A 23,488-nucleotide genomic window follows, 5' to 3' on the forward strand; every position below is an offset into this window, starting at 1 on the left:
GTCTGCTGGATGCTGCTGGCAGATGCAGTGCTGCAGCACTACACAGCAGCATCCCCTTGCCTTGCCTTGCCTTGCCTTGCGGACGGCAGACAGTGCAGTATGACTGGTATCCGTCATCGTCGTCCCGTGGGTGCTTCTGGCTGGCCTTGGTGAGGTCGGTCGGGGGCGCCTGGACAAAAATGAGAATGTTTCCAGGTCATTCTCTTCTTGAAGTTTTGTGTAATGGAGATTCAGTCCTGCCTGGAATATTATGCATCTGGAGGCTTCTGCCTCAGGCTGCTCTCCCAGTTGGCAGCACCGCATGGTCGCACCTATCCAAGTCTACCCCTTGCTACCAGGGCTCACAATCAGATACTTAGACCGCTACATTTTGCTGCAAATAAAAAAATTAAGCTGCTATTTAGAACTGTCCCCCAACATACATATCCTGGGACATTGTATTTTACCAGTGTCAACCAAAGGCCCACACACAAATGGAGATTCAGTCCTGCCTGTGCTTCTATCCTAGTGCTTATCACAGATTCCCATTTTCAGCTGTAGACTGAGCAAGTGCAGAATGGTGGTTCACTCTACTTTGCTGTAAGCCAGCCGCCCTCCCCGGACTCCTTTGATCTCTGCTTGCAGAGGCAATAAAGTCAGTGTTGTTTCAATTTCATGCATTCTTTATTACTTCATCACACAAATGGGAGGATAACTGCCACGGTAGCCTGGAGGGGTTAGGGAGGAGGGAAGCAACAGATGGAGTTGTTGTAAGGGCACCCCCTAGAATGGCATGCAGCTCATCATTTCTGCAGGATGTCTGGGGCTCTGACCCAGAGCAGCCATTTGCCTCTCTGGTTCTTTAGTAAGCTTGCCTGATATTCTAGGCAGGACTGACTCTCCATTAGACAAAACTTAAAGAAGAGAATGACCTAGGAAGTCATTCCCATTTTGTCCAGGAGTATCCATGACAGCAGCAGACGGTACAGTATGACTGGTAACCGTCTTTGCTAACTTGCAAAGGCAAGGGGATGCTGCAGTGTAGCGTTGCAGTACCGTGTCTGTCAGCAGCATCCAGTAGACATACGGTGACCGTGAAAAAAGGCTAAATGGGCTCCATGGTTGCCATGCTATGGCGAGTGCCCAGGCAATCCAGGGAAAAGGCGCGAAATGATTGTCTGCCGTTGCTTTCACGGAGGGAGGATTGACTGACGACATTTACCCATAACCACCTGCTACAAATTTTTGGCCCCATCAGGCATTGGGATCTCAACCCAGAATTCCAATGGGTGGTGGAGATTGCGGGAACTATGGGATACCTATGGGAGAGCTACCCACAGTGCAACGCTCCAGAAGTCAATGCTGGCCTCTGTACATGGACGTGCACCACCGAATTAATGTGCTTAGTATGGCTGCGTGCACTCAACTTTATACAATCTGTTTCCAAAAATTGATTTCTGTAAAATCAGAGTAATCCTGTAGTGTAGACATACCCTTAGGGTAGAATTTTTTCAAGATATTAGAATATCAGTAAGGTCCTGAGCACAGCCCTAAGTTCCAAGTGTCAGTTTCTGCACTTCCAGGCAGGAACCTTCACATTGGTAGGGTCTAGCTATACAGAGCCCTAATGAAGCCTACCCAGAACTAAGGGGGACAAGCTGCAATCTGTAATAATCTTGGTAACCAATGTTTCCTTGGCCAGAGTTGGCAGTGCAATTCTAAGGATTAATTTAACTGTGAGACACTCAGTCGACTATATTAGTCAATGTTTCTGCAAAAAAGAATCTTGGAATAAGTCTTTCATCCTTGATTTTTTTTTCATGTAAAGGGGATCTTTCTTGGATTTTTTTATTACATGTTATATAAACTCACCCCATGTTTTTCACAACAGAGTGAGATAGGGATGAAAGGTAAACCAACTCTTAATTTACTTTAAGGTTTTATTTTACCTCCTTAATTTTACATATCCATAGTCTTTTGTGTTTTTGTGTTTTAGTGGTATAAAAGACAGGAAAAAAAAGCTGTGCTACTTATCTTGCAGGAACTTTATTTGTTGAAATTAATATGTAGGTCAAGATTTCAAATGTGACCTCTGATTTTTGGTGTCACAGATTTTAATGTATTCAACATAACACAACCTATAGGGACCTGATTTCAGAGAGTTAGCCTTCAGACCTTTCTGAAAATCAGGCTTCTTTAAGGTGTTTCATATGGGACATGCAAAATTGTTAGTCACTTTTGAAAATCTTGGACACATTAATTTGCAGTTAATCACTTCCAGTTATAGAAGTAACCTTATTCATGGTTGGGGTGAACCTTTTTTTAGGACATTGATGAAAGACCTTTGATAAAGAAGGTATATTTCATGTCAGTTCTGTTACTCTGCATTTTGTAATGAATGGAGTTTATTTTTGTTGGTTTAGGGGAACCACAGACATTTTCATTAAAATTTAAGAGAGCTGAAGACTACCCCATTGATCTTTATTACCTTATGGATCTCTCTTACTCCATGAAGGATGATTTAGAAAATGTGAAGAGTCTTGGTACTGCTCTAATGAGAGAAATGGAGAAAATAACTTCAGATTTTCGAATTGGTAAGAGAGATTTTATTATTTATGGGCGTGGGAAAAATCCCATTTGTAGATTTCAAAATAATAAAGTTGAATTTACTGATGTTTTTGGATTGTCTGAAAAATAGTAAAAGAAAAATGAGCGATATTCATATTATTGCTGTTCTTCTAGTAAAGGACAGTTTAGAAGCTGTTCCCGAAGAATACTTGGAATATTGAGGGGGAAAATGGAAATTTTTTGAACTGTGCACTATTCCATCATGATTATATATACTAGAATTACACTCTGACTGAGGGGTTTTGTTGTTCTGTCTTAGGATTTGGCTCCTTTGTGGAGAAAACTGTGATGCCTTATATAAGTACCACACCAGCCAAACTCAGGAACCCTTGCACAGGGGACCAAAACTGTACGAGTCCATTTAGTTACAAAAACGTGCTCAATCTTACCAGCGAGGGAAAGCTGTTCAATGAACTTGTAGGTAAACAACACATATCTGGCAATTTGGATTCTCCTGAAGGTGGATTTGATGCAATAATGCAAGTTGCAGTTTGTGGAGTAAGTGTATACCAATTTTATTTACTACTATATTAGATCAAACTATTTTATTGCAATCTGAGTGTATCACTGTTGTTGACCTGAAGTTTAAAAACAAATCTACATTTCACTTTACCAACGAAGACTGAGAGATTTATCCTGAGGGCAGCAGGTAGAGACAGAGCAAACAGAATTGGAAGCATGCACTTATATTATACAGTATGTACATTCCACTCACTGAAGGCCCCTATTGGGAAATTTGAAATTAGGAATATGAACTCTCTTTGGAGGGGAGGGCAGTCCATGAACATTATCTTCTCAGAAGTTTCTGTAAAAGAAGAGTCAAAATCATGAAATCTTTGCAGCACATGGATGTTTTTAACAAGATAAAACAAGTGTTCTCAAATGATTTTTGCATGTAATGTATTCTTCATAATTTTCTTTTAAAATATATGCAAAACAATTCTGTGCATTGCACTTTTTTACAAGCTACTTATACTGAGTAGATGGAACTTAACTCTCCCCATTTTAATTTTTCTACTTTTTGGAGGACTTCTGTGGACCAGTGGATTTAGAGTTCAAAACCTTCACATGAGAGCCTGGAAAACAGTTGCTTACAAAACTTCCTTGGTTCCTCAGTAGTTTGTTCTGGTTCAAGTTTGGCCGGGGCACAACTTTTTCCACTTTTTCCACTCCCTCCTCCTTTTTTTTCTCTGTCATCCTTATTCAAGTAATTACAGCCTTAATGTCCCAGTAGAGATAACAAAAGAAAGTGACATCTTAAGTGTACTGCTCACCACACTCACAAAAAAAATAGGAAAAACCTGTTAGTAATAGAAATATTCTAGAAACCTTTACTTAAAAGCTAATGTAAAAATGTCATACCGCTAGCATTCTGGACATAGAAATGTAGATACTCTGTCACACAGTACTTCTAATTTAAAACACTTCTAAAACCACTAACAAAAAAACATTCACTCCAGGCCATTTCAATAGTGAAACTCCAGCACTTACTGATATGTACAACCATCGGGTCTACACTTGAAGCTCTAAGTTAAACATAATACTGTAAAATAAACCTGAAAGACTGTAATGTGCCTCCTTCTCATTCTGTTATTTCCCAAACAATTTCACCTACACTTATTGATAACCGATACACACCTGCACAATGCAAAATTCCAGAACACAAGCATGAGCTATTGCTTTTTTACAATATCATTGTATTGTTAAACTAGTAAGTCAGCATTAAGGTTGCTGTTGTTATTTAAAGAAGAAGCCAATGCATTATTTTGGAATTGCAGCTTTAACTATGAATTTTCTGAGATTCTAGTATGGATATTTTGTTTTTTCCCCCTCCTTCTTAAATGAACTAGGACCTCAATCCTGTAATTACTTCTGTAGATGGCCTGGAAATTTTACAGGATTGAGCCCCATATTTATAGGCTCAAAACTTCTTCTGTGCCCAGTTTGCAATGGATGGAGTAGAGAGGGGAAGAGGGGATGTCAGGGATCTAGTTATAGCTCCCCTGATTCTCTGGCCTGTTCTGCGCTGGCTGTGGAACCTGTGCAGCTTAGGGTATCCTAGGGGATTCTTTAATATCCACCAGCTGATAATGGTCCCCTTGATACCATCTGACAGTAAGGGCTCACCAGAGCACACTCTGCACTTTTACCCCAAACATGTTCTCTATCATTGGGCTACAGGGTAGTGGTATGGGAATTGGTTATGTCAGTATTATGTCCTACGGAAATGCCACAGTTGGGGTGATATGGGCAGTTTCTTCATCCTTTGCGCCACTCAGGTAGTTCTTAGAGAGCAGACCAGACAAGAGTCTAGGTCAGAAAGTGTTTTGTTCTCCTGTGATGAAAGGTGCTATACAAGTGCTACTGTTGATAATATTACAGGACAGACTTGAGCAAAATATGTGCATAAACTAACTAAATTTTTAAGGCTTATTTTAGTTTTTGAATATTTGTCATGTCTGCCTTCTTGTATTTAAATCTAATTGTATGTTGCATTGGTTTAAACAAATTAGTGGAGGGGATTAGTTTTTTAAAACATGAAAAAAAATCATAACTTTTTTTCCCCTAAGACACAAATTGGATGGAGAAATGTGACACGATTGTTGGTATTTTCTACGGATGCTGGATTCCACTTTGCTGGAGATGGTAAACTTGGTGGAATTGTTTTACCAAATGATGGGCGGTGTCATCTGGAAAATAACATGTACACAATGAGTCATTACTATGTAAGTATTCATGCCTAAACCAAAGTAAATTAATAAAGTTTAAGGTCAGAAAGGGATCATTAGATCATCTAGTTGCTGCTTTCCAAGATACAGTCCCCCAAATCTACAGGCATGGCCTGCATTCCTTGTTCTTAGATGTGTAACTTTTCATTTGGCTATATTAAATTGTATTTTGTTTGAATGGACCAATGAGTGCCCTGTCCTCATCACTATTTACCATTCTTCTTTGTGCAATTGCACATGTGAACACCATTTGTGCACCAGCATCAGAGATCTTTCCCTTAGCCGTACCTCTCCAGGTGGCGCATGAGTCTTCGGCTGCCATGTGCTGCTCTGTGATATTATAAAGGATGGAGCCAACCCTTACTCCTCCTCAGTTCCTTATTGCTGCCCATAATTGGTAGTTGGAGTGTGTTAGCTGGCACAATGTTTTCCCTTTTAGGAAAATTGTTTCTAGAGTATATAGTTGGTACACGTTTTTTATAAAGTTATAGTTAGTTTAGTGTATGTTTCATTTTTTAAGAGTTTAGTAGATCTGTCAGTTCCCGCTTTTTCTGAGTACTGACACCTAGTACTGGGGAATGCCTCGTTCTCTGGGCTGTATACCTTGCACCAGCTGCGGAAATCCATGTCAGTAAGTGACCCTCATTTTTGATGTGTGAAGTGCCTTGGTGAAGCTCACATCCAGAACAGGTGCCAGATGTGTAAGGAATTTAAGCCCCGAACCAGAAAAGATACAGAGGTGAAGGTTTGTCACTTCTTAAGGTGGCTGTACGTTCCAAGTGGGCAGCACGCACATTTACTTCTGTCAAGAGTGCTCCTCCAGATATTGTGGTGTCTCGGCAGCACTTTCCTCCCCCAGGACCAAAACAGAGACACTGGTGGGATACCTAAAAGGACTCTTCCTCCAAAAGATCAAGATCCCCAGCACTGACATCCGGTAGGCATGCTGGGAAACAGGGTAGAGTGTCCTCAGAAAGGAGGCACTCCCCAGTACCAGCAGTACCTCATGAAGGTTCATGGATGCCAACGCTGGGGCCTGTGGCATTAAGACTGACCGCTGCTGGAGCACTGTACCAACCCCTTCGATGCAACAACAGCATCAGGTCAGCCCTCTCGGTCCCAATCACACCAGAAGCCTGTGATGTGGTCTGAGATCTCTAGTGCCTTTCGGTATCGGATTCTGTGGTGGTGCAGGAGTTGCTGATCCATTACCAGTTAATACATGGGTTGGCAACCTATGGCATGCGTGCCAAAAATGGCACGCGAGCCAATTTTTAATGGCACGCGGCTGCCTGCTGGGACTCCGCATGTCATTAAAAATCCTGCCGACGCGGCAAGCCGCGGGGTCCGCAGTCCTGGGCCGGAGTGCCGGCCCAAGCAGAGCAAGCCGCTGCCCCCTCCCCTGCCTTCCTCTAGAAGTCTGATGCCGCGCGTGCAGCACTCTGGGGGTTGGGGCTAGGTGCTCCCGCGAGACAGCATTTGGCTCCGTGGAGAGGGAAAGATGCTTCTCGCTCATCTGGAGCCCTGCTGCCGCGCGCACTGCACTCTGAGGGGCGGGGCGGAGCACGGCTGCATGCGGGGAGGTGGCGGCGGCAGGGCTCCGGATGAACAAGGAGCCTCATGGTAAGGGGGCCGGGGGAGGGGGGTTGGGTAAGGGGTGAGGGCAGTCAAGGGACAGGGAGCAGGGTGGGTGGGATCCCAGGGGGTGGTTAGGGGTGCGGGTGTCTGGAGGGGGCAGTCAGGGAGCAGGGAGGGGTTGGATGGGGCATGGGAGTCCCAGGGTCTGTTTGGGGGGTGGATAGGGGTCAGGACAGTCAGGGGACAGGGAGCAAAGAAGGTCCAAGAGGGTCCTGGGGGAGCAGTTAGGGTGGGGGGGGTCTCTAGAGGAGGTGGTCAGGAGACAAGGAGCTGCGGGGATTGCATGAGTCGGGAGTTCTGGGGGGATTGTAAGGAGGTAGGGCTGTGGAGAGGGGTTGGGGCAGGCAGGGAGCCGGGTGGTGGGGGTTGTATGGGTCCAGAGTTCTGGGGATCCTGTCAGGGGGCAGGGAGCGGTTAGATAGGCATGGGAGTCCAGGGCTGGGTGTCTGGGTGTGGGGGTGTGGATAAGGGTTGGGGCAATCAGAGGACAGGTAGGGGGTAGGGTCCTAGGGGGGCAGTCAGGAGAAAAGGGGAAGGGAGGCTTAGATAGGGGGTGGGGTCCCAGGAGGGGGTAGTCAGGACAAGGAGTGGGGAGGGGGTTGGAGGCTCTGAGGGGGGCAGTCACCCAGCCCCCTGCCCTGAGCCCTGTACCACCCAGCCCTCTGTTGACTCCTTCACACACACCCCATGACCCCAGCCCTGACTGGCACCCCCACGCATACCCAGCCCCCCTACCCTGACACCTGCACCCCCCTCACATGCCCCCAGCCTCCATACCCTGACTCTTGTCACCCCCCACATCCCATGCACCCGCACATCCCACCCCCACCAGCTGAGCCCAACGGGTGCCCCTGCACCCTCACTCACATTCCCACCATGCCACCCCTCACAGCCACTGGGATCTGCCCAGGTAAGTGCCCCCACACCCAAACCCTCTGCCCCAACCCTGAGCGCCTCTCCTTCATTTCTAACTACTGGCAGACCATTCGCCTCCAGCCCTGTGCTCAGTTCCACTCAACTCTCAGCTTAGTGCAGAGGAGAAAGAATGGGGCCAGAACCACGGGAGAAGGTGGGTACCCACCTGATGTGGGCAGGGGTGGGACCCCAGACCTGGCGCTGGGCTGAGTTGGGTCTTGGCGCCCAGGATCCTGGCTGCAGGAGCCGGAGGATGAACCCCTGAGCGGCAGGTGGGCTGAGCAGCTCAGCCCACTTGCCCGGTCTGGGGTTCGGCCACCAGCCCCACACAGCCCGCTGCTGGTCTGGGGTTCTGGCTGCCAGACCCTTCCCAGGTGGGTCCTGGCCGCAGGCCCCACTCAGCCCACTGCGGGCCTAGGGGAACAGAACCCCAGACCAGCAGCGGGCTGAGTGGGTCAGTGGCGTAAGATCAACATTTTAATTTAATTTTAAATGAAGCTTCTTAAAGATTTTGAAAACCTTGTTTATTTTACAATACAACACTAGTTTAGTTATATAATATATAGACTTGTACAGAGAGACCTTCTAAAAAACATTAAAATGTATTACTGGCACGCGAAACCTTAAATTAGAGTGAATAAATGAAGATTCGGCACACCACTTCTGAAAGGTTGCCGATCCCTGAGTTAATATCTAGCCTTTGTTGCACTTACCTACCACTGTTATTCAGATCCAGTACCTACTTCAGACCATCTGGCACCTCCTCGCCAGACACCATCAAAAGGCAAGCCCAGCATGCTGTCCCTGTTGCTTAAGTCTTTGGAGACGCACTGCCAGACCCTGTAACTGTGTAGTACGGCACCTCCCTGGTCAGGAGACTCGGTCTCTTCCTTAGAGTCAGGAGTAGGTGGTTATGCCCCTCAGTCTTGGGATCGAAGGCATTATTCACCTTCATCAAGAGAGTTGCGCTCCTGGTATGCTACAGAGGTTCCACATTGGTCCAGAGACTTGGTTCCATGTGCTAGTAGAGGTTGCGGGGGGCGGGGGGGGGCATGGCCTATCAGTGGTCGTATTGGAATCCCTGGGGGTTTCCTCCCATATTTCTCCCTCCAAGGGAAGAGACTCGGGACATTGTTCCCAGTACTGATGTCAATGCCAAGTGAGATCAAATGAGCCTCCTGCAAAAGAAGTTGAAGAGACTCCTTTTCAACCACCTTTGCATGCAGCCTCTTCATTACTGGATGATGCAGTGGTGTCTGAGGTGTCCTCCGCTCTGCAGGATGACTACAAAGCATACAAGGGTGACCTCCTCTTTGGACATACAGGTGGAGATGGTGCAAGATTCCTCCCATAGACTGGTGGACATATTGGGGTCAGCAGGACCTTCCCTTGTGGCTCTATAAGTTTTCCATAAAACCACGTTGACTGGTATTAGTATTCCTATACCTTAATTATTTATTAATTGAATCCCAAATCAGCGTTTCTATTATTTTGTGTGGCACTGATGTCTGGCTGACTGGACTACCATTACCCAGGTCATTCTATTGCCTCTTTTAAATACTGGCCCAATGTTAGTACTCTTCCAGACTTGTGGAATTTCCTCATTATTCCAAGATTTATTCCAAATTAACATCAGTGGACCAGAGATCTCTTTAGCCAACTCTTTTAGGACTTTCAGGTGCAAGTTATTCAGGCCTGATGATATGTAGCATGTAATACATGTAAGACAAGAGTGTGGTTAACAACTATGCTTTTGTGGCTTTTTGGTAAGTAGATAAAATAAAATGTGTGTCGATAAATTAAGTACTTGATTGGCTAAAGACAAGTAGCTGTAAAAAGTGTGTTCATGTACACTTTTCCAAACACGTTTTACATAGATTAAAATAGAAATCTTTTGTTTAATACAAGACTACATTTGCTTTACAGTTTTTCATCTTTAAGCGGATAAAATACCACACGAGGCTGATGGTTTTGATTAAGTCGAAAGTATTATGAAACATGATAGGAGATATATTTGAGGACACTAATGTTCGGGATTAAATCAGACTTTATAGGAAGTGATTAGGAATGTGAAGATTTGATTTATTTTATATTATTATAGTCTTGTCTAAAATGTGCTTATACTATACTTAACTGCCGGTAGACACAGTGTTGCTTTAAAGTGTTTTGTGGATTTTTTGTTTTGGGGGGAGTTTTTTGTTTGTGTTTTTAAAAAAGCTTGCCCTTTAACTAAACTGTTGTTGTCTGGGTGGAATCCTATGCTTTTTAAATTCAAAAAGCAATTTAATATTATGTAAGATTAAAATGAGATTGTTCTGTATGTGCTAAATTTGAATTAAGTTTCATGTCTAATTTTACAGGATTATCCCTCCATTGCTCACCTGGTACAGAAGCTTAGTGAGAACAACATTCAGACAATTTTTGCCGTTACTGAGGAGTTTCAGGCAGTTTACAAGGTAAAGAAAAAAAAATCACGTGAGATAAGCTTCTGTCTCTTTTTCCAGCCAGTTGAGAGTCTGATTCTAATGATCCTGTATGCTATCATCAAAACTAATTTGATTTGAAATGAAAATTTGTGTGAAAACTGGTGACCATGAAAGTGATTTTTGCCATGCCTCCGAATTAATAAGCACTCTCTTCTTGAGCAGTTGTCTATCCCAATATCAGACCTACCAGTCTGCTTTTATTTTTCAAGCAGAAAGTGATTTAATCGTTCTTACTTTTAGATTAGAAATAACAGTGCAGGACCTACTTTTTGCTTCAAAATACCTGAGGGACATGGGAAAGCGGAGTCAAAGGAGAATTGTTTGGGGGGGCAGAGCTGAGCTTAAGGGAAAGGAGTTTTGGAAAAACACATAACTCTTAAACATGTTTTAAAACTAGTCCTGTCAATACCTGATTTAGAGAGCTTGAAAGGTGATTTTGCCATTTTTTGTACTTCATGATTTTACCAACAGAACTGACTTGTTTTCAAATTCATTTAATGATAGCTGATCTCCATCTCCCTGTCTGTTTTAATGCAGCAGAAGCAAATATGGCTTATGGCTCTAAAACCTTTTATAGTTACAGAAGTATCTTCTTAATTAAATATATCTGAAATTTTTTTAACTTAAATGAGAATATTTTTAAAAATAATTTTTAAGGAGAATACCTTCCTTTTTTATTCAGTCAAAAGATATGAGAAGAATTTTAAAAGAATGCAGAATTTTCTTTCCAATATTACAGTCACTGTTTTTATTCCTTCACAAGTTACTGAAACTATTAGCAACATTTTTGTCTTGGTCTTGGAAGTTGTTCCTAGCTGTATACAGTAGAAACTCAGAGTTATGAACATCCAGAGAATGGAAGTTGTTCAAACTCTGAAATGTTCATAACTCTGAACAAACTTTATGGTGGTTCTTTCAAAAGTTTACAACTGAACAATGACTTAATACGGCTTTGAAACTTTACTATGCAGAAGAAAAATGCTGCCTTTCCTTTATGTTTTTAGTAGTTCACGTTTAATACAGTCCTGTACTGTATTTTCTTCTCTTCTTTTTTCTTTTTTCTTTTTTTTTTTTTTTTTTTGGTCTCTGGTGCTGCCTGATTGCATACTTCTGGTTCCAAATGAGGTGTGTGGTTGACTGGTCAGTTTGTAATTCTGGTGTTCATAACTCCGATGATCTACTGTATCTCAGTGTACATAATAAAGAAGGTTTTAGAGTGGGATTTATATTTGTGTAAAAGGAATTTACACTTTCTACTTTTAATATTAAAAGGAACTGAAAAATCTGATCCCAAAGTCAGCAGTTGGAACTCTGTCTGCAAATTCCAGCAATGTAATTCAACTGATTATTGATGCCTACAATGTAAGTTTGTTCTTAATTCATGTAACTTTTATTCTTATTCCTCCCAAACTATATTGGCATCAGTTTCTAGAGAAGCCCTCTGAGGTATGCTCTTTTTCTAAAACCTTGTGAATGGAGCAGAAGATGGAATGTTGATAATGCATAATCTTATCAAATTTTGATGAAAAGTGCACAGCTGTATGTAAAGATTTACATTTTCTCTGCATAATCTTGTTAATAAGTATCAAATAAGAAAAAAAAAAGACTTATCTTCTCTTTTCAAACCCATCTAACATTAATTATGTTTCTTGCATCTGATGTGATCAAGAGGACATGCTTACTTTTCCCTGCATGATCTTTTCTTATTGTAAGGAGAGGAAGGAAGCTGTGCTTTTCTTCACCTCAGCAACCTTTATGTTTAATAATCTTTGAACCACGTTGTTAAGTTCTGGAGGGAAGCTACATCTGATCCTTGAATAATGATGGTAGTACTTCAAAGAATAGTGGAAGTGAGTTATAACAGAAGTAGTGAAACTTTGGGGAACTGTTAAGAAAACACCCTGGGTTGAGAAAGGACTGATAAAACCTAACGACCCTCCACAGAACATTCTGAAAAGTGTCTTCTAATAAGGATATTCTATGTGCAATTTTATTCCTTTCCAGATTTTGTTCTCCTTTACTGTAATTGAGGCTGGTGTGTAGAGAATATATTTTTGTGAAAGTTTCTCTTCAGGAAATCAGGTTTCAGAGTAGCAGCTGTGTTAGTCTATATCAGCAAAAAGAACAGGAGTACTTGTGGCACTTCAGAAACTAACAAATTTATTTGAGCATAAGCTTTTGTGGGCCATTTAATAGGCTCCAGCTTTATTTGTCAACTCTTTTAAAGCTACATGGTAGTTTTATTACTTAACTAACAACTAATTTTTGTTTTAGTCCTTGTCTTCAGAGGTTATCTTGGAAAACAGCAAGTTACCGAAAGGAGTAACAATCAATTATAAATCTTACTGCAAGAATGGAGTGAATGGCACAGGAGAAAATGGCAGAAAGTGTTCCAACATTTCAATTGGAGATGAGGTAATTTTTCTGTTCAGTTGAAGTATACAATTCATAGGTGACAACATACATTTTTAATATCTAAAGAATTGAACAAGACTGCAGTTCTCTGAAATATTTTACTTTTTAATAATTTAGACAGAGCACCTTTTACTAATGATGTAAGAATCCATTTATTTTGCTTACAGGTTAAATTTGAGATTAGTGTAACCGCTAATGAGTGTCCAAAGAAAGGACAAAATGAAACCATTAAAATTAAGCCACTGGGTTTCACTGAAGAAGTGGAAATTAATCTTCAGTTCATCTGTGAATGTCAGTGTCAAAATGAGGGAATTCCTAATAGTCCAGATTGCCATCAGGGGAATGGAACATTTGAGTGTGGTGCTTGCAGGTAAATAAATGGACCTTTTATTATTTTTGGCAAACGGGAAATATGAGCACATTGTTTCTTTAATCAGACTTTTTTTTTTATTTTGAGCAGGTTGGCTGGGAGAAACATGCTTGGTCATCTTAGAGCTTACCCATGTTGAATACTGACTTGTCTCCACAAATAGTCCTACTGAAATAAGGGAGATTATTCATGTAATAAGGCACTACCAAGCATGAGTCAAAGTATCAGAATCTGGCCCTTCATGAGTTGGTCTTTCAAAGAATATGGCGGCCTTGGTATTTTTTCCTGTTTCCTTGTTTAAATGTTAAGACCCATTTAATATGAAAAATACTGCAAGGATCAAATAAAAATGGAGTATAAATTATAATATTCCTGTGAGCTTTAAGATTGACCTAATATTTACCTTCGTGACATGAAGTCTGGATTTTCTTCCAAGGAGTTTACAATGCATTTTGTAAGGAGTGCAAAGATGCCTTGGAAGGAGTGCCTTGCAAGCTGGCACCAGCTGCTCAAGACCAGCGATGAATGAAAATTCAATCCAATCAGTATTAACAGACAAGGCTTTTAAGATGCTGTGATTTTCCTCATCCACTTTCTTTATTTTATTTATTCTTAATGTTTGGGGCTCTAATTATGTAGATATTTTCAATTTTTACATGTTTCAAAATCCCTTAGGCTATATGGAACTATGTGCTTATATGTATATTTGAAATTCCCTTTCATTAATTATATTTATTAGTGTTTGGTACAAGCTATGGAAATTAAACTATAAACCAAATTCTGCTTTGTTACACCAGTGAAAGTCAGACTTAATTCTGTTGGCTTTACTGGAGTTGCAGTGGATATTAGAAGAGCAGCATTTGGCCCTAGAACTGGACCAATTTGACATCAACCCAATAATCCCAGTTCGGGCTCTTCATTTTCAAGGAAGCATATCTAAAATAAAGATTATTCGTTCTAGAAAACCAGAAAGACAATCTGACAACGTGGCTCAGCTCCTAAGAACCTCACCTTTAGGGAAGCAGGATCCAAGCTCTCGGAGAGTAGTGAACAACTCTGGTGCCGGTCAACACATTCCAAACGTTATTTGTATGCAGTATTGTTCTAGTCAGGTTGGTCCCAGAATATTAGAGGCACAAGGAGGATGAGGTAATATCTTTTATTGGACCATCTTCTGTTAGTGAGAGAGACAAGCTTTCAAGCTTACACAGAGTGCTCCTTCAAGTCTCGGAAATTACTCAGAGGATATGTCTACACAGCAAAGAAAAACCCATGGCTGTCTCATGCCAGCCAACTCAGGTTCATGGGTCTCAGGCTGCAGGGCTGTTTCATTCTTGTGTGGACTTCTGGGTTTTGCTGGAGCCTGGGCTCTAGGCTCGCACCCCGCAAGGTCCCAGAGCCCAGGCTCCAGCCTGAACCCAGAAGTACACACAGCGATGAAATAGCCCTGCAGTTTGAGCCCCGTAAATCCGAGTTAGATGGCACAGGCAAGCGGCAGATTTTCTTTGCTGTATTGACATACCCAGAGTGTCACAGCTAAATACAAGGTGCAACAGATTGTTTAGCATAAGTAACTAATTCATATTTCAAGGGACCATTCAAAGTGGTGTGGACCATTAACACTTATCCTGTCATGGGGTGGGGGAAAGCTGGATTAACCACTTCTGCTAAATAATCTGCTCCACCTTGTATTTAGTGTAACACTGAGGACTGGTCTATACCAAAAAATTAGGTCAGTTTAACTGCGTCAGTGAGGGGTGTGAAAAATCCACGTCTCCGAGTGGCATTGTTAAACTGACCTAAGCCCCTGTGTAGACACCAGTAGTGCCACTATAGCATTTTAAGGGTAGACATACGCTAGAGTACATATCTGAGGGCTGGTCTACATTAATGCTGAAAGTTGACCTAAGTTACGCTACTTCAGTTATGTAAATTGCGTAACTGAAGTCAACGTAACTTGGGTCAACTTAGTGCAGTGTGAACACCGCTATATGTTGACAGGAGACGCTCTCCCACCAACTTATCTTCCACCTCTCGGGCAGGTGGAGTACAGATATCAATGGCAGAGCGCTCTGCCATCCACTTAGCTTATCTTCACCAGACCCACTAAATCAGCACCACTGCATTCATCACAGCAATGACAATTTAGCCAGAGGTATAGGCAGGCCCTGACACCCGAAGAAGAGCTCTGTGTAAACTTGAAAGCATGTCTTTCTCACCAGCAGAAGTTGGTCCAATAAAAGCTATTACCTCACCCATCTTGTGTCTCTAACCATTATTTTTAAATTATGAAGTTTTCAACCGCTTTCCCAGCTCCCTCACATGCAGTTATTTATTAACGACAAACAGCAATGGGTATTGATTTAATGGAAAGATTTCAGGAGCATATTTAATGTAGGACCTCCTTTTGCCAGGATACTTTATATGGAATTCCCTTTGAAGTCAGTGGAAGTGGTGTGTGCACTGAATGCTTGCAGATTGGGGCATGTTTCTCTAACTGCTAAGCATTTGGAAAAGGGGTGTCATCAAATATTACCTGCCTAAAGTACTACCTGCTTCACTTTCAAGAGAGAGTTTTTCTCCATGTTCCCTTTTGATAAACAAAGCAAAGTTCCTGCGTTTGCCAGCGGGGAGAGAGAGAGATTATTTTTATACATCACTGCCACTGACACACCTCTATGACTTCACATACAAGGACTAAAAGGATAATGGATTCAGTATTAAGAATAGTTCCTTGCTCTTTTCTACTCTTGAATGATTTCCTGATTAAAGCTTCATCTCTGGTTTAAGTGGCTCTCAGGTTTGTCTGTGATAACCAAAAGAACCCACCTTTTATTCATAAACACTTGTTCCTGATTTTCTGAAGTGCTGAAAACCCATCACTGCAACTGAAATCATTGGGAGCTGCAGGTGTTCAGTAACCTCTGAGAATCCAGCCCTTGAATGCCCAGTGTCCAAGTGAGAATGTTTCCTGGATGGAGATTAAGTGGGGTAGAGGGTAGTAGCCATAGTAAATAGCCACTGGCACTATTTTTATATTATAAATAATAAGTAATAATTATCTCATTTTACAGAAATAATGGCTATATAGCCAAGTTGTAACAGGTTGCAGCCCTCAGCTTTTCACCTGGAACAAGTAAGCAGCTCAGAAACTGCTTAATGGCATAGTTAGGTCCCAAGGACGGTTACACTTAAGTCTCAGCTGGTATCTAGTTTGAACCTCAAACCATTCCCTCCAGAAGCAATGACTGTGATTACTGCCTTCTATCCTGTTGAATCTATTTCTTATATATATAATATTGTATGTAAACGTTTTCAATTCCCATGAGTTTTACTCAATTTAAATTTTAGGCATATATTTTTCCTCTAGGTGTAACGAAGGACGTATTGGAAAGGAGTGTGAATGCAGCACAGATGAAGTAAATAGTGAAGATATGGATGCTTACTGTAGAAGAGAGAACAGTACAGAAATATGCAGTAACAATGGGGAGTGTGTTTGCGGACAATGTGTATGCAGAAAAAGGGAAAACACCAATGAAGTCTACTCTGGCAGATATTGTGAATGTGATAACTTCAACTGTGATAGATCTAATGGCTTAATTTGTGGAGGTGAGAAATATAATTCATAGTTGTACAGAACTTTGCAAATACGTTACAGGGTGAGGCTGACAAATTTCAACAGCAGCTAGGTGACTCAGAGGATATGATAAATTAATACAGAACCATTTGAATCTGGCCTGAGCAGATAGTATCTGAAAATAGTTACCTAATAATATAATGGCCATCAGTCTGTAGCCAAGGATATGGTATGTGCTAGTAGAAATGCTAACACTTCAGATTAAATATCTTCCCTGCCATCACAGCTCCAGTCTGTGATAAAGTGAATTTGACAAAAGCTGTGAAATGTTATGAGAACTTCAAAAATTTAAAACACTTTTGTCTTTTAAAAGGAGACCAGGATTTATTGTACATCTCATAAATCTGACACTGGGCAAATACTTACAATATGTATTAATATAAAATGATAAAGTAAACTATAAATTATGAAAGAGCTGAAATCATAAATCAAGTTTATTATTTGAAAATTTCCAGTGCAATATTTGAGGGAGAGTTTTCCACTTGTTTTTACTACATGCCCCATCTAAGAAACTTTGGGTATCTCTGACAAGATGGGTGTAGTAAATGCTGAGTCAAGTGTCTTGATACTGTACTGATACACTGTCTTACTGTAACCTCTGCCAGTACAAAATGAGCTGATAATCTTAGCCAAGATACTAGTGGATATTGTTCATGTTGTATAAATCACTGGTGATTATTTGGTATCCTTCCAAGCAGTCTGAGAAGAGGCCAAAGACTTAATCAACCGTGAAGAGTAACTGACCTTTTGTCCTGAGTTTTAAGCTCTTCTCAGACAAGGTTGAGGTGCAAATTATGTTATTTACCATATGTTTGCATAGTGCCTAGCAGAGTAGGGCCCCGACCTGATTGAGGCATCTAGGCTACTAGCATGATGTAAATGTTAAATTATTATTAGAGAGAAATTGCACTGATGCTGTCAATATGCTGATTACCTATTGTAGGGATAGGGCTTCATTTTGTAATGGTCTCCATGAGTGACCTTTCATCAGTCTTTCTGGTTCTTTGGTTGTGGTTTTGTGAGGAGGGAAGAGAAATGTCATTAACTAAAAAAACTCTCAAAGGAGGCAACATTAGTTCTACTTGTCGTCTTTTTATCTTTGCATCAGTCAGTTTATATTTCTAATATTCCCTGATGGCAAACATTATTCAAAGTGACAGGTTTCAGAGTAGCAGCCCTGTTAGTCTGTATCAGCAAAAAGAACAGGAGTACTTGTGGCACCTTAGAGACTAACAAATTTATTTGAGCATGAGCTTTTCATGCATCTGATGAAGTGGGCTTTAGCCCAGGAAAGCTTATGCTCAAATACATTTGTTAGTCTCTGCGGTGCCACAAGTACTTCTGTTCTTTTTGCTATTATTCAAAGTATTTCTCAGCGCCACAAAATGCATATTTACTTAAGTTTACTAAAATATTTTTTTAACATGCAGGAAATGGTAACTGCAAATGTAGAGTATGTGAGTGTTTCCCCAATTTCACTGGCAGTGCTTGTGACTGCTCTTTGGATACGTCTTCATGTATGGCTTCCAATGGGCAAATCTGCAATGGAAGAGGAACCTGTGAGTGTGGAACCTGTAACTGCACAGATCCCAAATTCCAAGGCCCCACGTGTGAAATGTGTCAGACCTGCCTTGGTGTCTGTGCAGCGCACAAGTAAGTGTCAGTACAACAAAGGCGAGGCTTTCAGAGATGCTGTGTATATGTGCGTTTTTGGTATTTACACATTCTCAACTTTGAAAATGAGGCCCTTGATATTCATTGTTGCTTCATTCTCAAATTCCATTCTGAAATACAGGGATATAATCCCCTGGGGCAATAGGAGGAGATGAAATAACTTTGAGTCACAAACACACACAAAAAATATACAACTTTGACTAGATACCTTAGCTAAGATAGTTTAGTCCTTAACTTTCTTCCCTTTGTATCACAATGTGCTTTGTGATAAATAAAAATCAGTTCAGGCTGGCTTTTTTTGGTATGACTCTATTTATGGGACAGTGACTGTTGAATCATAGTTAATCCGGCAACCTGGTTTCTATGTAAAGCCAAAGGTACCCTGGATTGCATCCAGGAGACTGAGTTCAAATCTCCTCATCCAGTGACTGCAGTTAATATTTCTGTGTATTTCACAACCGCTGTTTTTGACTAAGGACTCCTGTGCTATACAGGAGCTCAGACTAAGTGGTCCCTTCTGGGCTGAGAATCTATGAATATTCCTACCCTAGGGGCAAGGACCCTCATTTCATAATTCTTCTTTGCGTAATGTCTAACCTGGAGTGCATGTACCTTTGATCGGCAATGTTCAGTAAAGTGCCCATTCAGCCAGTGCACGTGTTTTATGCCTCCTCATGCCCTGCACCGAAGCTATATCGGGCTGCGTGGGCGGGCTTATTCTTTAGACTAATTATTTTCTGTAATTTTATTTTAAATCTCTTATTTTGTAGAGTTTGCTTTATAATCCCTTCTTCTTAAGAGGGTTTTTTTTTCTTTTGAGATCCCTGTTGTCTTGGGATATGCCAGGATCTCTTGGCTTCAAGTGTTATCTCGCGTCACACTGGGAAGCCATCCCAGCTAGTGATGCACACTCCCAGTATATCTGCTGTTAGGGGGAGTTAGATGTCCCTCAAAGCAGAGCTATGAAGAATTGGGAGGTGAAACTTAAGCTCTTAATGATGGAGCATTCTCTTCATCCAGAATCGCATCCAAGCCCAGAGACCCCCAATGGACATCGGCCTCTGAGTGAGAATAGTACCCCATCATCATCTGCATGCTCATCCGGACCTACACAGCAGAGTGGAAGTGGCCAAGGAACAGCCAACTTCAGTCTGGCTGTAGCACTGCCAGAAGCATAGTCAGCGTGTTGGAGCTGGATTCCCCGCTGACCCAGTGGCGGATCACTCCACCACTGTTAGGGCCCTGGGTCGGGGCCCCACCGTCCACCCAACCCATCAGTGTTTGCCTGGCCTCTGATTAAAAGGCCCAGGGACTATAAACGATTGGCTGCTCAGCCCCGTTAGACTTGTCAGGACACTAACGCCTAACGCTAATTCCCCTGATACTCAGTGGCAGTCCCAATGGCGTGGTGAGGCAGTGTGACCTCCCTCCGATCCAAAGGGGGAGGGACGACCACCACACCACTACATATGCCTACATGTAAACAAATTTTTAGCTGATTTCAAACAGCACAGAGATATTGTCCCATTTAATTTTCAGGATTTTAAAGTAACACACAGCTGTCCAGAAAGAAGCCAAGGTTTCAGAGAAAGATCTGTCTGTCAATCAACCATCTTTGTCATAAAAATGACAGTTTTGATGGATTGGTTGACAGTGTGGAACCACCCCATATCACCAAGCTGCAACTACACCATTCTACCTACCCACCGCCCCCCGCCTTTGCAGACTGTGGCTCCCATTTTCAACTTGTGTGGGAGTAGATTACATCTGACAAGTGGGTGAGAGATTATAAAAGCATGTTACTCCATCCATTCCCCTTCTATGTCCCTTTTCAGCGACCCTTCTCATGAGCACTTGCTGAGACAGGAAATTTACTTCCTTCTATGCATAGGAGCCATAGAACCAGTTCTAGCTCAGCACTCCAAGTGTTTTTTGATCCCAAAGGCAGACGAGGGATAGAGATCAATTCTAGATTTAAGACTCCTAAACAACTTGGTGAAAAAAACAAAAATTCAGAATAGTGACTCTCACTGCTATAATTCCATCACTGGCATTGGCAGATTGGATCTTGACCTTCAGAACATGTACTTTCATGTCACAATTCATCCTTCTCACAAGGGATTCCTTTGGTTTCTGGTAGGTCTGCCCAAGTAGCATGTCCTCACATTAACCTCCTAGAGTTGAGGGCAGCTGGAAATGCTTGTGTTCACTTCCTTCCATTAATCAAGGATAAATCGACAGAATTCATGACACAATATAGTCTACATGTTCTACATCAACCATAAGGGTGAGTGGGTCAGATCCCCTTTCCTTTGTGCTGAAGCAGTAAAGTTATGGAACTAGTGTATAGCCAATCACATCCAATTACCTTCCAAGCCTATAGAACACCGATGATCTCAGTAAGCACTTCTTCCAAGATTATGAATGGAGAGTTGGACTCGTGAACTCTGAATCATATTTTTCTGACCTGGTGATTTCCAGAAGTGGACCTCTTTGCTGCTGCCATCACCACCAACAGAAAGTACAAACAATTTTGTCTGAAAGAAGGATGAGGGGGTCTCACTCAGGGAGATGCTTTCCTTGTTCTGTGGATGAGGGGCCGCCTTTATTCATTCTGTCCAGTGCCTTTGGTATTAAAGATGATAAACAAGATCAAGCAAGATAAAACGGCATTATGCTTTTTTACACCTCTTATATTCATTGAGAGAATATATGGGTCATAACCCACTTATTGTCTGAGGGGCAGGGATAGCTCAGTGGTTTGAGCATTGGCTTCAAAACCCAGGGTTGTGAGTTCAATCCTTGAGGGGGCCTTTTAAGGATCTGGGGCAAAAATCTGTCTGGGGATTGGTACTGCTTTGAGCAGGAGGCTGAGCTAGATGACCTCTTCAGGTCCCTTCCAACCCTGATACTCTATGATTAAACCATTTTAAGGAAGGTTCAGAGTTTGATATAGAGAGACCTCACCCTGCTTAGTACCATGGCAAACCTTTTAAAACTTCTATTAAAGATGCAGAAGAGAAAGAAAAACAGTTTGAAGCATTGTAAACTATTAAATAAAGATTTCATTTTAACAATATCCTTTGATCCTTTTCCCTTTAGATGGAGACGGGTTTTAGAATAAAAACCCCTTGTTTGACAGTCTTTTAGATGGTATTAAAGAGAGTAATAACTGTCCTTTTTTGAAGAAAAGAGTAGTTAGTTAAGATGGGCTGGAGCTCATTCCTGTTTTCTTAAAATCGGATCCTTTTTGCTAGAAGAAAAAACAAGACACGTAAAATAAAAGAGAAAAGAATAGCAAAGATAGAAAATGCAGCTTTTGTCTCACTTGTAATCTCACTGCTGGAGAAACACAGGCAGAGCACATAGTTTTACCAGGACTCTGAGACCTGACAAACTTGTACCAGCATCAGGCTGTTTAGGACATTGCTTTTAGTTTCCTCTTTATGGTCACAAGTTTACAGCAGTGTTGCAAAATATACAGTCTTGGTCAGCTAAGCCAGACTCTTATTAAACAGAAGTAAAAAGGAGAGTGATAGGAAAGAGAAGAAATGAGATGCGAAAGAAAAAGGACACTTGTGGGGGGAGGGGGTAGAGAGAGGAGCAAATGATAGATGACAGTCTCACGTTCCAGGTGATATATCTGCCGCCTTTGCCAACAGATTTTTCAATGAGATGGAAATTAGTACACTAGAGATCTCCCTTTCATGAACGTGTTTAAAAGTGGTGTTACTAATTTGTATTTCAACAGGGACTGTGTTCAGTGCAGAGCTTTCAAAAAGGGAGAAAAGAAGGACACATGTTCTCAGGACTGTATGCATTTCAACATGACACTAGTGGAAAGTCGAGATAAGTTACCACAGCCTGGCCAGCCTGATCCACTGTCTCACTGTAAAGAGAAGGATGTTGATGACTGCTGGTTCTATTTCACATACTCCATCAATGCAAACAATGAAGCCATTGTCCATGTGGTGGAGACACCAGGTACAAATCCTTTATTGCATGTTTCCTTCACCTTTGTGATCAACTCTCTGTTGTTCCTTCTGTACTCAACACAGTTACATTGACTGACCTTTCTGAACCTTCAAACTGGTATCCTGAAGTAGTATCCCCGCTCCCTGCTTTGAAACTAGGGCTGCTTGAGACTGGTGTTTGTGTCTCAGATATTGACCCTGTTTACAGACTCCTACGCTGACCGAAACAGATTTGCTCACATGACTTGCCATATGTGTTATATTTAAGTTTTTTTCTTCCAGTTGATGTACTTTAATCGTGTTTCTATAATCTCTTTTAATCAAGTCCTAAATACATTGATACAAATCTTTCTGGTTTGGTTCAGGTTAAAACAAAAACCACACAATTAAGTGAAATGTCACATTATATATCCAGCTTTGTACAGAATAGCAAAAACCTCCTTTGTTTATGCTTGATTATTTCTCTTATCAGTCCTTGCTTTACTCAGACCACTTACCTTCAAGCATGGTTCTGACAGGCCTTTTATTGAATTAATCCATAATACTCAAAGACTTCCTGGAGGTGGTTCCACCAAATATCTCCTGGCAGAGGAAAAATTGATTCAACTGTGGTTTGATCAATTTCTAGGAAATTGGCTAGTTTAGATTAATGGGCAGATGGCTTACTGTCTAATCAAGCTAACATCTCTTCTGAAAAGGATCTTTGCTTCAAACCATAGTAGTGGTTTCCTGACTAAGTTAGTGACCTAATATAAAATATACCTTTTATTAATTGTACATGATAGGTAGGAAGTGATGTCTCATTCTGCAGGATTATAGGAATTGATAAATCAGACAAGATCAATAGTCTGCTTAGTTCAGTGGCCAGCACCCCGTTTCAGACATAAATGTATTAATGCCCATAATACGCATATTTGTACAATGCTGCAGCTTTGAATGACAGCCCTTCCTCATCCCAGTTGGTGAAATTTATGCCCTGAAGTATGAGATTTGTTTATGCTTTATTTAATTTTAAATGTTATTTCTGTTTAATGGGAAATTAT

At 41.6% G+C, this 23,488-nt stretch overlaps 1 protein-coding gene across 1 annotated transcript in view; it reads left to right on the forward strand.

The window, feature by feature from the left end:
• The window catches only part of ITGB1 (integrin subunit beta 1), a 45,872-nt gene that overhangs the window by 4,769 nt on the left and 17,615 nt on the right, over positions 1–23,488 (forward strand). The window contains exons 4-13 of the mRNA XM_032799101.1: positions 2,403–2,573; positions 2,867–3,105; positions 5,178–5,333; positions 10,250–10,345; positions 11,648–11,737; positions 12,650–12,790; positions 12,958–13,160; positions 16,531–16,769; positions 18,228–18,450; positions 22,223–22,455. Coding sequence (XP_032654992.1) covers positions 2,471–2,573; positions 2,867–3,105; positions 5,178–5,333; positions 10,250–10,345; positions 11,648–11,737; positions 12,650–12,790; positions 12,958–13,160; positions 16,531–16,769; positions 18,228–18,450; positions 22,223–22,455 — 1,723 coding nt within the window. The 5' untranslated portion in view covers positions 2,403–2,470. The remainder of the gene's footprint in view (positions 1–2,402; positions 2,574–2,866; positions 3,106–5,177; positions 5,334–10,249; positions 10,346–11,647; positions 11,738–12,649; positions 12,791–12,957; positions 13,161–16,530; positions 16,770–18,227; positions 18,451–22,222; positions 22,456–23,488) is intronic.

This window comes from Chelonoidis abingdonii, chromosome 2 (genome assembly GCF_003597395.2).
Source record: "Chelonoidis abingdonii isolate Lonesome George chromosome 2, CheloAbing_2.0, whole genome shotgun sequence".
Lineage (NCBI taxonomy): Eukaryota > Metazoa > Chordata > Testudines > Testudinidae > Chelonoidis > Chelonoidis abingdonii.